Source organism: Sebastes umbrosus, chromosome 18, assembly GCF_015220745.1.
Source record: "Sebastes umbrosus isolate fSebUmb1 chromosome 18, fSebUmb1.pri, whole genome shotgun sequence".
NCBI lineage: Eukaryota > Metazoa > Chordata > Actinopteri > Perciformes > Sebastidae > Sebastes > Sebastes umbrosus.
The window spans coordinates 2,450,648-2,465,540 of NC_051286.1; the positions used below are offsets into that span (position 1 = coordinate 2,450,648).

The following is a 14,893-nucleotide window of genomic DNA, read 5'->3' on the forward strand; positions in this document are numbered from 1 at the left end:
GCCACTCTTTATACTTCCTGGTTCACGATTACGTGGATTAGATACGAACTGATTTTGTGGGATATATATGAATTACAGTGCATTACTTTTCATAAGTATATAGCTACGAACGTGGGATGAGAACAAACATGGTCTCACAGGAAGGCGAATAAATACCACGACATTACACGGACATTCTGAGTGTCATTTGTACGCCACGCAAACATTCCCAGTTAGGTTTAGGCAAGAAAACCACTTAGTTAGGGTAAGGGAAAACGTCATGGTCGGGTGCTTTAAATAAGTAAACTAAGTAAACCGTGTACGGAAACAACTACGGAAAACACGTCACAAAAGTCAATCAAAACATGTGACAAGCAACGTAACTTACAAAACAAAACAAAGGTTTTTCAAAGACTTTGATTCCTGCATTCTGGTGACATTTAAAGAATGAAATAGCAAAATAATAAGTAGCTACACTGCAGCAGCATTTTACATCTTAAATACTTTTAATTTTACTTTTAATGCTCAGGAAAGAAAACTGAAATAATTCACCTCTCTGGTGGGAACTTATCTGTATTTATCAGTTTTTATTCATTCATTAATTTTTTTCCCTACTTGAGTATTTCTTTATCTTAGTACTCTCCATTTATCTCTCCGTCTCTCACTCACTAAATGTCCTTTCAGACACAACGTGACGACGGCACCACTGCGCTCTGAAACCCGGTATTTCCAATAGCTTGCGCCGCGCCACAACGACTTTTCGCTGCGTTGAGCAAAGCCTAACTGCAGTGTCCGGGTGGAAATAGTAAGGCATATAGACGCTGTACAGCGCCAGAAACAGGCCTGAACATTTTTCATAAATCAGGAGGAATACGGGAGAATGTGACCCCGGGAGGAAACCGACAGAGGGCGATGAAAAACGTGAGTCTCCAGGGAAAATCAGGAGGGTTGGCACGTACGCATAAACGGTCTTTCTCTCTTTTTATTCTACGTCTGTAACTCTTACCGTAGCATTTATACATGGATGTGTTTACATTACAGTCAGTGCAGGATACATGGCGTACAAATGACACGCAGAAATCAGGAAAGGCGTACTTATTGCACGCTAAAAGCCTCGCGCATTATCGTGGCATTTATACACCTTTTCATGAGAACAGATTGAATTAGTACCAAATTACAGCAACTGAGCAATGCTCAAATTTCTGGCAGCGTACCATGAACTTCTTCACGCTCAGCTGCGTCCCATTCCAGTGCGTGCTGGAGCGTCACCGCCGGCATCGTCTGCAAAGAGCAGCGATACGATCCTGAGGTCAGCATGCTGGACACCGTCCGTGAAACGGAGTCAGCGAGGCACAACCCCGCCAGAGCCCGACGCCCGCTGAGAATAAGCCCGACGTCTGGCCAAGAATACGAACTGTCAAAGACCAGAAGGCGAGAGGCGGTGGCCCCTTAAGTCCACGAAACCTTCCACAAGAATCGAACACAGAGTCGTACCTGGTGAACACAGAGATTAACAGAGCCACCAGACAGCTTCTGCTCCACACAGGGACATATTTTGGTTTACAAGGCTTTGGGTAGTTTTTGTCTGCTACAGAATAGTTGTAGCAGGAGTTCAGAGAGAGACCATCCCGTATAACTGGAGAGTCAAATCCTCCAATGCATTCCCCCGAGATCTCCTTGGATAAGTCTCATGTCTCTGTGTCCGACCCTCCTTATCAAGAGGCAGCAGACAATAAGACTCTCTCTCTCTCTGTGGGTCAATACAGAGTCACCAAATAGATGAAAATGGCTTTTTAGATCAATCGCTGATGAGCATTACAGCAACAGAGAAACATGCTAGTGTGGTAGCCATGCTGTCAACAAGTCTGTCAGCCTCGGACGTGTGGTTTGGTAAACTTCCTCCGACACCTTCAGTAGGATATATATGCTTTTAGCCAACACTGTGGCTGTAGAAAGTTTGGCTTTTTGCCGTTCCCTTTTTCAAAAGAGGCACTTTTTGTTGGGTTGCCGAGTCGAGGATGTAGATGATGAAGTCCGGCTGGTGCATCCGTTGAACCAGTAACAAGGCCTGTATAGAGTTCCATCCATCCATCCATCCATCCATCCATCCATCCACACAGTCTACCAAAGTCCCTGCTGGTCTCAGAGCTGCAGGAGTCTGACGTTTGCAGATCTCTCTGGAGCTGAAAACAGAAACAAGAGTCGCAGCCTCCCTCCCGCTTCACAGAGCCACTTCCTGTCTGTTGGAGTTGCCGTTGGCCGCTGGGGCGATGACGGCGGCGGTGGGCGTGGTCTTCTTGATGGAGGTGAGGCGGATGTGGGAGGTGCTATGCAGGTAGCTGGCTTGGCGCTCGGGGCGGTTACCTTGACCACATCGCAGCTGGCTGAGGAAGAAGAAGAAGAAGAAGAAAGAGTTAACGGAGTCCTAAAGGATCTTTGCTTAAAATATCTCATATGTTTGATTTTACTCCATCAGGTCATACTAAGAAGATAAATGTACTTCTTTAATTACAAATACTTTAATTGAATCACAATGTAGTTTTAACAGAAATGTAGCATATGGTAATATTTGGTGCGATTCATTCTGCTGAAGCATCATCATTAGGGCTGTTAAAGGTAACGCCATAACGCCAATTCACTTTAATGGCACTAATTTCTTTAACGCATTAACGCAACTTGCGATTTGTAGGTTATAGCAGGCTCAGTTTTAAAGCTAGAGTGAAGATAATGGCTTCATATGAAATTACAAAACATAAGGAATCCATCGGTACCAACCATGTCATACTAGCGTGTCATGAAAGAGGTGAAATAACGCTCCAAACTTACGCTAAATTAAACTGTCATGGCCATTTTCAAAGGGGTCCCTTGACCTCTGACAGCTGTTGTTGCCTGTTGGGCTGCAGTTTGCCATGTTATGATTGGAGCATATTGTTTTATGCTAAATGCAGTACCTGTGAGGGTTTCTGGACAATATCTGTCATTGTTTTATGTTGTTCATCGATTTCCAATAGTAAATATACATTTTGCATAAAGCAGCATATTTGTCCACTCCCATGTTGATAAGAGTAGTAAATACTTGACAAATCTCAATTTAAGGTACATTTTGAACGGATAAAAAATGTGCGATTAATCACAATTAACTATTTTAATTGATTAACAGCCCTAATAATAATATTAAAACAAATGGGGAAAACATGTTTTATTGGTTCCCATTTTGGTAAACTGACTTTCATTTCTTTATTCAATCAGAAAAGGGCTCTTTGTGCTCCGACACTTTGCTCTGCAAAGGGTTAATAAAGGGGTTAATAACTCTGTTCAGAAATGGCTCCTACAACAGACCTAAGCAGAAATAGATAATGGTATTTAATAGAACGGAATATGGAAAATAGACGGATAGGACTGGACCAGAATAAGGCATTAATCCAGAATAAGGTGCACCACAAGTAAAAACAGGAGACAAACGGCTGTACTAAATAATTAAGTAATTAATTTATGACAAAATAATAATTAAAAAAAAAAGTGTATGAGTGAAAATGTGCAGCGTGGATGTTGTGTTGTGGAGCCACAATGGAGCTGCTGCTGCTGCTGCTCCGGCTGTTATATGAATGGGACACACTGTCTGACTGGCACAATGTGGTGATGCAGATAACTAAAGAGGAAGCTTGAATATAAAAGGATCACAATGTACAGCTGACGGTTGTTTGGTAACAATGGTGCATTGTCTTTTAGTTTTTTTTTTCTAATTCTAACTTTCCATGTAGTGATTTGTTTTCCAGTCTGCTCTCCTTCACCCTGCTGTTGTTGTTGCTGTTGCTGTTGTTGTTGTTGGAGCTTTCTGCTGCTGATGCAGAGCAAACGTTCCTGTTGCTTCACATCAGAATCTTCTTGCTAAATAAAGACTGGTCTTTACTAAAATTAAGACTTTTTTTCTTGCAAATAGGTTTTAATTATTGCAACGGAGGATTTGTACAAGAACATGTTGTTATTACAGGACAGTCAAACAACGCGTTTAACTTCAGTTCAGCCTGTTTGCACCAAAAGGCATATAAAGGCCACCATAATGCACAAGGCGTTTAGCATGCAATAAGTACGCCTTTCCTGTACTGACTGCTATGTAAACAGATCTGTGTATAAATGCTACGGTAAGAGTTAGTGATGTAGTATAAAAAGTGCGAGAAACCACTAATGGTGGACGGGTCCAACAATCACAAGACTTTTAACCAGGAGACCGTTGTTTTGTAAGTTATGTTCGATGTTATGACGATTGTCACATGTTTTTTATTAATGTTTATAACGTGGTTTCTGAAGTTGTGTTACGTTGTTTCCGTACGTGCTTAACTTAGTTTACTTACTTATTTCAAGCCCAAACATGACGTATTCCCTTATCCTAACTAAGTGGTTTTGTTGCTTGAACCTAACTGCGGACGTTACTGTAGTTTTGTTGCGTGGCGTACAAATGACACACGAAAAAGCTAAAATGCGTACTCATGACACGCGGAATATCCGTGTAATGTCGCGGTATTTATACAACTTGCCGTGAGGTCTGGTTGGTCCATTAGACTCACTTGTTCCAGCCCCGCAAAATTCGAAAATTTGACAATTTATTTAGCCTTTCTTAAAAGCAAACTGAATATCTGCTGGTTTCTTCAGTCAGACAAAGAAGGAATTTTATTTTCTGACATTTTATACACAAAGCAATTAGTTGATAAATCAATAACATAATCTGCAGATTATTCGATGATGAAAACATTAAATGCAGCTTTAATGGAGAGTCGGCATTACAGCAGCTATAAAGGATGTTAAACTAAAATGACCAGGTCTCGGTTGTACGCCTCCGCCAACCAGTCAAGTTGCAGTTTACATCCACATCTGTCCAAAATGTCACCACTTCATCATTTTATCCTGTTAGACATTTGTGTTAAATTGTCATAATTACCCCCGCCAAGGCTCAAGGCCTAGGAAGGTAATATTTTCACCACCGTTGGTTTGTTGGTTTGTCCGTTTGGAGGATTACTCCAAAAGTTCGCGATGGATTTGAATGAAATTTTTTGGAGGGGTGGGGTGTGGCACAATGAACAATCCATTTGATTTTTGTGGCAATTCAGGAATTTTTTAAAGGATTCAGCCAGAACATTAAGACTTCTGGGTACAACACATGCGCCGTGTAGCTGATGGCGCATGACCACGCCTCTTTCCTTCAGAGAGAGAACGGGGGCGTTTTTTCACATTAAACTTGAGATTGAAATTACAGTTGAGTTCAACCAAAGCACACTTGGTTATTGTTAGAAAGAGTAACGACGACGATTTAGGTGATCGTACTCGGACATCTTGACGGAGGTCTGCGCTCCCGAGGGACATTCAAGTTAACGTATGAGTGAAAATGCTGGTTTGTGATGTCACAACGACCTTTAACCACCAAATTCTAATCATTTCATCCTCGAGTCTAGGTAGACGTTTGTGCCAAATTTGAAAAAAATCCCTCCCGGCGTTCCTCAGATATCTCATTCACAAAAATGGTACGGAGAGAAGGACGGACAACCCAAAACCATAATGCCTCTGGTCCGGGGTGTCGTCGGCGCGGAGGCATAACAGAAAACTCAAGTCACTAAGAAATAATTTGACAACACCTCCAGCAGTCAGACTTTATAGAAATCTGCACCGGCTGTGTGTGGACTGATTTTATTTCTCCCAGAGTCCCAAAGAAGCAGGAAATAAAGATGGTTAACAGGCTCCCCGGGTACAGAATGTGAAGGCTTAACATTGCTGTACTTTATGGAAATCCTCACATTTGGTCTTATAACACAGTTCGGTTGAAACTTCCTTTAGAATAATAAGAAATAAATCCAAAGACCGGTGAATTACGGCGCGTGCTTCATGCAACAGCCCCTTCGTAATTGCTTCCCGAAGGCACGTCTTATTTCCCTCCGTATTCTCTGCTGCTTCATTAGGTGTCAGGATTTTGCCTGCAAATCTGACCCCCAATGAACACTCAAAAGCACGTCTCCGGGTTGCTGCCGTTCGCTAGGACTTGTCACAGGTTTTTGGGAGGATTGTGCCAGAGTTTTGAAAGAGGGTTTCCCATCTTGCCGAGGAAGAATAATGATGTTTAGTGGAAGTGGGAGCACTCAAAAGGAGATTTAGAGAACGACGGAGCCGTGATTACTTCATCTCGCGTCGTTATGGAGTCCATTTACGGTAAAAATGGAAGAACTCGCTCGCTGTTTTTTTTTCTTTTTCTTGAATCTCTTTCGGAGCTCAACAAATGTTCAGCCTTCTGGAAAGTTTTGATTAGTCTACAATTGCAATTTACTACGGTCTGTACACAGAGAGCAAAACATCAGCAGCAGCACCCGGCCAATACTGAGCAGCAGCATGCCTGTTCATCTATCTCCTCGGGTCATCAATACATCTTATTATCTGCATTCTATAGATACAATCAATACAGAATTATTCAAGCAACTAACCTCTGCATGTTTTCCGTCTTAAGGGCAGTTAATCTGACGAATAATACCATGTTGAGCATCCTTTCAAACCAGCCCAGCACACAGCAGTTTGTAGCACGAAATCAATTTGTATGTAATCCACGTAATTGTGAACCAGAAAGTATAGAGAGTGGCGTATAGAGAGTGGTGTATAGAAAGTGGCGTATAGGGAGCGAACGCCATATAGGGAGGAGGTCGGGGTGGATGGTGGGTAAAGAAACTAAGTAATTTTTGTCGTGTAACTTCCGTACTTAAAGCTTCAGTAGTCAGTATGTTTTTGGCATCATATTCTAATTCAAGTGTTCTGAGAGAAAACTAGACTTCTGCTCGTCCTCATGGCTCTGTTTTCAGGCTTTAGAACATCTAGACCGTGACTGGTCGGGTCACAAACTTTCTCATTTTACAACTAAACCGTGCACTACCAGATGATTCTGAGAACATCTGAGGAGAAAAATAGACATTAACGTATCATGATATTGATTCATATTTGATCAGCGCTGCCTAGTTTGACCGTTTGGTCGGAGTTCAGAGTGATTGACAGCCGGCTCTCATAGATGGCAGCTGGACAGCAGACCTCGGATCAGCTCTTACTGCTTGTTTTCCTCCGGTCTGTGAAATCTTGCAGATGCCGTTAGGAGCACCGGAGGACACAGAGGAAAATTACTTTTTTCAGATGTACTACTGTCACGATATAGCGACCGTTTTATAAAGATTACTTTTTTTAATCATATTTGATCCAATCTCGCCGACTTCAGCTTTAAGTTACGCCACTTCTGGTGTTATTTTAACCCAAACCGCGATCTTTTCCTAAACCTTACTAAGTAGTTTTGTTGCCTAAGCCTAACCAAGTTGACCTATTCCTAAACCTAACAAAGTAGTTTTATTTTGAAAAGACTGGGGCAGAATTTGACACGTACGTCATATGTTGCTGGACATTTGTAGGAAAAAGCACTAAAAATCTGTTGTTGAAAGTCGTGCTGAGCGTCACGGTAGAAAATTGTGTCTATGAACACGAATCAAATAGATTACATTTCGTGACTATTTCACAAACTGCTGTGTTGGTCAAACTACATGCTGAAATGTAGAAGCTGAACTGGTAAAATCTAAATATTTGAACTATTAAAGCTAGTTAATATATCAACTTGGCAGTCTCTTTTTGAAATGGGTGCAGTTACTGTAAATATGAAATGGTGAAGGCTTTGTGACTCATGAATATGGGCATTGTGTTTGTTCAGGCAGGGCATTGCATTAGCTGATTGGCATCTGCTGTTTCATGCTTAAATCACAGCTGACAAGTGATGCCCAATCATATTCAATCAAACGGCTGCAGCAGCAGCTCCCCCCGACTCCCCAACATCCTTATGTGCTAGAATTTTTTAATTGCAATCAAGAAATCAAATGCTCTGACCAGAAAAAAAAAGAAAAATATCCGATATCTGTGGCTGTCGCAGGACTGTAATAAACCCGTCCAATCACTTCATTCAACCTGAATGAAATTTAAGAAATGTTTATATGTATATTTATATGCAGACATACAACCAATGACATGAATTGTCCCTATGATTATTGGACGTACTGTAGTTAGAGACTGAAATGTATGGAGGATGGAACCTGCCAAAATAAAAAATAAATGGATAAATAAATAAATAAATAAATAAATAAATAAATAAATAAATAAATAATTATCATTAGACCCCATGATGACACACATTTAGTGACAACCCAAAATGAATAAATGCATGGAATACATACATTTAAAAATATATATAAAAAAATTCATAAATGAACAAGTAAATAGAAAATAAGTTAATTCAAAAATTAATTAATTAATTTAAAAATGAATTAAAAAAATAACAAAAATAAATAAAAGGTAAAATAAACAAGCATAATCAGAAGAGGAAATATGTAAGTGAATTAATACTAAATAAATAAAGAAGCAAATTAAAACAGAAATATCAATCACATTTTATCAATTAATCAATTATTTTTGCTACATTTAATGACATATTTATGTTTTTATTCATTTATATTTGATTTAGTGTCAGGATCCAGAAACGTTTATCTGACATGAGGTCCAACCTGTTGAAGTGGCGGCGGAAGCTCTCGCTGAGCAGGTAGAGGGCGAAGGGGTTGACGCAGGACGAGGAGAAGCTGAGGACTCTGGCCAGCAGGGTGACGACCAGGTGAGCCAGCGACAGGTCCATCTGGTGGTAGTGGAAGGAGCGGTACATGTAGAGCACGTGGTTGGGGAACCAGCACAGGGCGAAGAGGCCCACGAACACCAACACGATCTTAGCCAGACGCTTCCTCGTCTCCATCTGGACGAGCGGAGATAAAAAAGAAATAATGAGAAATAATCAGCTGGGATGGAAGATAAAGCTGCTAACTACTGCATCATTTACTTTTTATATTCTGGGAGACATACTGGGCTGAGCTGCTCAAACCACTACAACTATGAGAGCTTTGTGTTGTTAACGGGATGCATTTGCATAATATACTGCAGATAAAATATGTAACCCTTTGGCTGTGTACACGACGCCCTGACCTGCACAGTATACTGAGAGACTGCGGTGGTCGTCCGTAGAAAAAAGAGCCATTCTGTTACTGATGTGATTTTAATGCATAAAATAATTCATACTTATTCCAAATTACTCTCAATATAAATGTAGAACACAAGTCTAGATCTTAAAATGCTTCCTCCAAAGTCACACTTTATACTTTCTAAATAGTTTTGGAAAATAACTTTGGGATGAAAGGTGAGCACCGCATGGATTATGTTCACTGGCATTGGTTTCACCAATCAGGACGTTTGTCCTTGAGACGCTCAGACATCGTAGGGAGGTGTGGAGGTGGATGTTTGGCGTATAACGTGCAGGACTGTGAGACCAGAGTCTGGCTTCATGTGCTGAGGTTTAAGCTACAAAAACACGTTGGTTAAGATTTAGGAAAGATCTCCTGTCTCCTGCTTCTCAGTGATCTTTTTAGACGTTTTAGACTTTATTGTCCCACAAGGTTTTCTTGTCAGACACCAATACATACAACAGCACACAGTAACACAGCAACAGCGATAACAACAGAAAATGACGGAGAGCATTACAAACTCAGGCCTATTCAGCGACGCCTGAATGACTGCAGGTATCAAGGTTTTCCCAAAGCGAGCCTTGTTGCACCTCGGTGTTCTGTACCGGTGCCCGGAGCGGGGCGTTATGGTGAGGTAGTGATTGAGGTGGGTGTGTGATGTCCTGTGCTACTGAGATTGCAATGCGTGCAATGGCTTTGTTGTTTAGTTCTGTGAGGTTGGGGTGTCGGGAGACCAGTTATCCTGGCAGCAGTAGTTGGTTATGCGTGTGAGTTTTGCCCGGTTAGTGACGGAAAACGTTAAAGAAGCAGGTGGAACAGTAGAGTAGGATGGGCTGGATAATGCTCTGGTACAGCAGCAATAGGAGGAGATCGGGGGCAACATAAAGTCCTTCAAGTGTGCGTCTTTGGTGGTTCCTTTTTTGAACGTCATTGGTGTGCTGGTCAAACCTGAGTTTATCGTCCAGGGTCACTCCGAGGTATTTGAAGCTGTCCGCTACTTCAACTGTTATGGCGTTGATGATAACGGGGTGCTGAGGTGAGGTGGGATCGATTAGTGTTTCCTTTGTGTTAGTACTTAGTACCGAGACCGCTATCATCCTAACCCTAACTAAGTGGTTGTGTTGCCTAAACTTAACTTCCTGTGAAGACACTTTTAAAAAGACACCATACATGTAATGAGCATATGTTGAAACGCCATCCCTGACGCATCCAAAACGGACACTAGAGGGGAAACTAGAGCGTCATAGCGTTGGTATTTGACAAGTTGGGAGAATATGTTGTAAAGATCCAGACACAACCTGTCTGATACTAAACTTGCTAAACCCCTTATGGATGTCGGAGTGGATGGATGGGTCAACAGAATATGTGCAGTTTGCTAATAGTTGAAATAATGCAGCTAGAAAGCCGTTAAATGCTGAGATACAAACGGCTTCACATTTTTCACCCCTGCTTCAAAATCCATCATGCATGACGTAGGATTCGTTAAAAGCCAAAATAACAACTGATGCAAACAGTAAACAGCCATCCTGTTACACCAATGATCACTTATTTTGGTGACAAACTGTAATCAAGCTTGAGAAGAGGAAAGGTTCGACTCCCACCGGGACCTGGATGCTAAAAGCTTCCTCCGAATGTCTCCTGATGAAATGGACGGACACAGACAACGAGACGGACGGAGAATTGATCCGGAATCATGTTTAAACATCAAATGTGTTACGTGTTCGAGCGACGAACAAGGAGTTTGACCTTGTCAGGCGGATGCTCGGTGATTGCCAGAGACATATGAAAAAGGTCAATTATGTCACTCATGCGGATTTTGAACAGGTCAGCCATCCGCTGAAACGTAAAGATTGAACTCAACACAAACACGTAGAAATGTCAGCGGTGTTTCTCAGAGTGCTTCTGTGTGTTCTCCTCAGACCTCCTGACCTTCTGATGTACACACATGAACTGGACCACAGAAAGAACATGAATAATGTTCTCTTTTCTTTCTACATGCATCTAAATCCTTTATAGTTTACATCCACAAATTAAACTCAGAGGGGCTCATTAGACCTTCTCACCCCAAACAGAGAGAGAATCAGACTCGTGTTGTTGACACCTAAGGCCACGTTTATCTCCCTCAGGTGCAGGCAGCTTTTTTATCGTCTCTCAACTGCATCTGTTTGGTATTTCGGTGAGTGAACCTGACGTCACTGCAGTGAACTGGAAGGGAAGACATAGTTTGTCTGGTAGTAGTGTAACTTTGGTGTCAAGAAAGAGTCAGGTAAAGCCCTTTTTCACATGCTGGACCTCCATGTTTTACTTTGAAATAAATCTGCAACCATGAAGTAAATTAACAAACTTAACGAGTAGCATCCAACGGTTCCTCTAAGATTCATCCACAACTTCTATTTAGATCAGTGAGCAACCTCAGCATCTGAGAAGTGAAGCCAATGCTGAAGCGCCTTAAACCTGCATTCTCTCTAACAGCCAGCAGGGGGCGACTCCTCTGGTTGCCAAAAGAAGTCTGATTGTATAGAAGTCTCTGAGAAAATGAGCCTACTTCTCTCTTGATTTATTACCTCGGTAAACATTGTAAACATGAGTTTATGGTCTCAATCGCTAGTTTGAAGTCTTCTTCAATACGGCATGATGTTCATTTAGTAAATGATGGTCCCATTTAGAGTCAGATAGACCATAAAGCAGGGGATGCTTTAGGGCGGGGCTACCTTGACATTGACAGGTCGCTACCACGGCGTCGTCTGATCTGTTTTCGTCTTCGTCTTAAATGTCTTATTCAGCGTTTGGTTGTACTTAACTCCACCCTCTCGTCTCACTTGTGGTTGTAAAAAACCCAGACGGCGATGATCAAAAGCCAAGATGAAGACAGCCAGTAACCAAGATGAAGACGGCCAAAAACCAAGATGACGAAGGCCAAAAATGTGGCATTTATATGCCTTTTCATGCGAACGGGCTGCTTCAAACTGCGACTGTAATCTGGGAGAAAATACGTTTCCCTCTAAACATAATTGAGAATGCTGTTTAGTTGCTTGAGAAGGTCATTTTGTAGGAGACGGGGTTGGTCTCTTCATCGGGCTGACATACATATACGTATGTTGATATACACTCACCGGCCACTTTATTAGGCACACCTGTTCAATTGCTTGTTAACACAAATAGCTAATCAGCCAATCACATGGCAGTAACTCAATGCATTACGTCATCTAGACGTGGTGAAGACGACTTGCTGAAGTTCAAACTGAGCATCAGAATGGGGAAGAAAGGGGATTTAAGTGACTTTGAACGTGGCATGGTTGTTGGTGCCAGACGGGCTGGTCTGAGTATTAAACTGCTGATCTACTGGGATTTTCACACACAACCATCTCTAGGGTTTACAGAGAATGGTCCGAACAAGAGAACATATCCAGTGAGCGGGGGTTGTGTGGACGGAAATGCCTTGTTGATGTCAGAGGTCAGAGGAGAATGGGCAGAGTGGTTAGAGATGATAGAAAGGCAACAGTAACTCAAATAACCGCTCGTTACAACCAAGGTATGCAGAATACCATCTCTGAACGCACAACACGTCCAAGCCTTGAAGCAGATGGGCTACAGCAGCAGAAGACCACCCGGTACTAGCAAGGTGTACCTAATAAAGTGGCCGGTGAGTGTATGTTGATAAGTTCTGTTTCATCCGTGTTCACATGACATCAGACTGAATGTTGATGAGCAGAAATGTGGCCAATTGATTGTGTCTTTTTGGAGTTTGACCCTCTGAATGTCTGGAGCGCTCACCTGATGCGACGTCATTTGATATTGTTTGTTGGTAAATTGGACCAAAGAGGATTACATGACTCTTCACAATGAACTTAATGAGATTCTGCTCGGTGAAGAACGGCTGCAGGTTCCAGTTTATCGTCATTAAGTTGAAAAAGCAGCCGAAGGCATCTCACCTTGACTGCCTCGCCGCTCAAAGACAAGAAACAGTAAATAAAAAAAGTTAACCGACAGCAAAGTGAGCTGATTCCAGAGCACAGATCATCTCTGCTCTCTCCCGTCTGGCTGCCACTGATTTGTGTTTGCTCTGATTTGCCGCCAGCGTTCGGGCAGTTTGGCGTTTCTCCAAAGATCCTCTTAGGAACCTGCAGCTCCGGGCCACAACGCATCTGGACGGTGGATTAAATGTGTGCGTGCATTGTCAGACGTATAAATATACTTTCATACTTGTATTTCCTTGTGTGTGTCTGTTCAGTACACGCGCACACACACACACACACGCACACAAACACACACCTGCAGCTGCTGCCACGGCAGAGTGTATTCAGATGCCTGTAATGGAGTTTCTCCTCAGCTCATTGATGATAAATCTTCAGAGCCGCTGCCTTTGTCACCGAGGAAGAAGCCTGCAAAGCCACCTGGGAGTTTGCGGGCTGCCAGCTCCCATTTAGAGGCACGTTTGAGACCGATCGACACCTGAGGTGGCGGCGGCGGTGCAGCGAGGCGTCAACTTGTCATATTTCTATTAGGCTCCAAATGCTGAAATCCGGAGCCAAAATTTCATATTTGTGCACTAGTTGTTGTGTCTGCAGATGAAACACTGTATAAATGATGATGATGTTACCCAGCATGCACTGCCATCAAACATTAATCCGCAACAAATATGTAGTTAAAGGCGGGGTTGTAAACTCTCATCACATCCTGAAAGCAATCAATTAGGGCTGTCAAAGATAACAACAGGTTAACACAAATTAGTTTTAACGCCACTCATTTCTTTAACACATTAACGCAACTTTTGAGCTTAAGGTTGTAGCGGACTCAGTTTTAAAGCCATGTTCATTGTTTACGTTCATAATGATAGTTTTGGCGGAGTGGCTTTCCGGCTTTGGGACTTTCTCTCCAGATTTCGGGACTTTTGGAGCTCCGTTCATTGGAAAAGAGTTGACAACAACGGGCTGGGTTTCCTTCACCCACCCTGCCTTTAACAAGTGTTCTGAATCAATCTCTTTTAACTGTTAGTGGTTGTAAAGAAAACAAAGCCGGCTCTATCCGAGTGTCGCCATTAATAGACAGAAGAGAAAACAAACATGATCAGCTCAACAAAAGCTGGAGAAACAAAACAGGAAAGCAGCAGCGAGATGAAAAACAACTCGATGCATTCAGTGATTAAAGTGAATGGGAGGGTGAAGTGTGCGCTCTGGGAAATGTCTTTTCACGGTAGTGGGTCAATTTCACAGAGAGAGACGGAGAGACAATGTGGACGGCGTTGGGAGGAGTGTGTCTGAGTGGGTTACAATGGCCATCTCACGTCTAAACAAACAGACACTTCACTCTCCGTCCGCTGCTCAGAAACAACAGCAGGAAGCCTCGTTATTTAGCATATGACTCTTTCATTAAGTCTGAGATGAACGTTATTTAGTGGGATGGCGGATGTGATGGAGGTCTGCGCTCTCCGAGGGCACTTATTGTGTTCTGTATTGCATTGTATTGCCAGCACTTGTAATGTCTTCAAGTGTCTTATTGTGTTAGTAGTTTATTGTTTATTATTTATGTAATTTAAGATGTCGTGCTGCAAAACAAATTGAAAAAGAAAAACTAAATGTTTCAAATAAACCAACGTTGACTGTAAGGAGGAAACAGGATGTGACGAGCAGACAAGCTAGTATGACAAGCTAGTATGACATGGTGGGTACCGATGGATTCATCATATTTTCTAGTTTCATATGATGCCAGTGTCTTCATCTTTATTGCAACAACCTAAAAATCTAAAAAAGTTAAATGCATTAGAGAAATTAGTGTCGTTAAAACTTATTTGCGTTAATATCGTGTTAACTTTGACGGCCCCACAGAACTAAAGACATTCCCGTCATCCGGTC

General features: G+C 42.1%; 1 protein-coding gene across 1 annotated transcript in view; it reads right to left on the reverse strand.

Annotated features, from left to right (window-relative positions):
* Positions 1-1,023: 1,023 nt before the first annotated feature.
* Positions 1,024-14,893, reverse strand: part of nmbr (neuromedin B receptor) — a 49,136-nt gene continuing 35,266 nt past the window's right edge. The window contains exons 4-5 of the mRNA XM_037750465.1: positions 8,541-8,779; positions 1,024-2,363 (exon numbers count right to left, since the gene is read on the reverse strand). Coding sequence (XP_037606393.1) covers positions 2,201-2,363; positions 8,541-8,779 — 402 coding nt within the window. The 3' untranslated portion in view covers positions 1,024-2,200. The remainder of the gene's footprint in view (positions 2,364-8,540; positions 8,780-14,893) is intronic.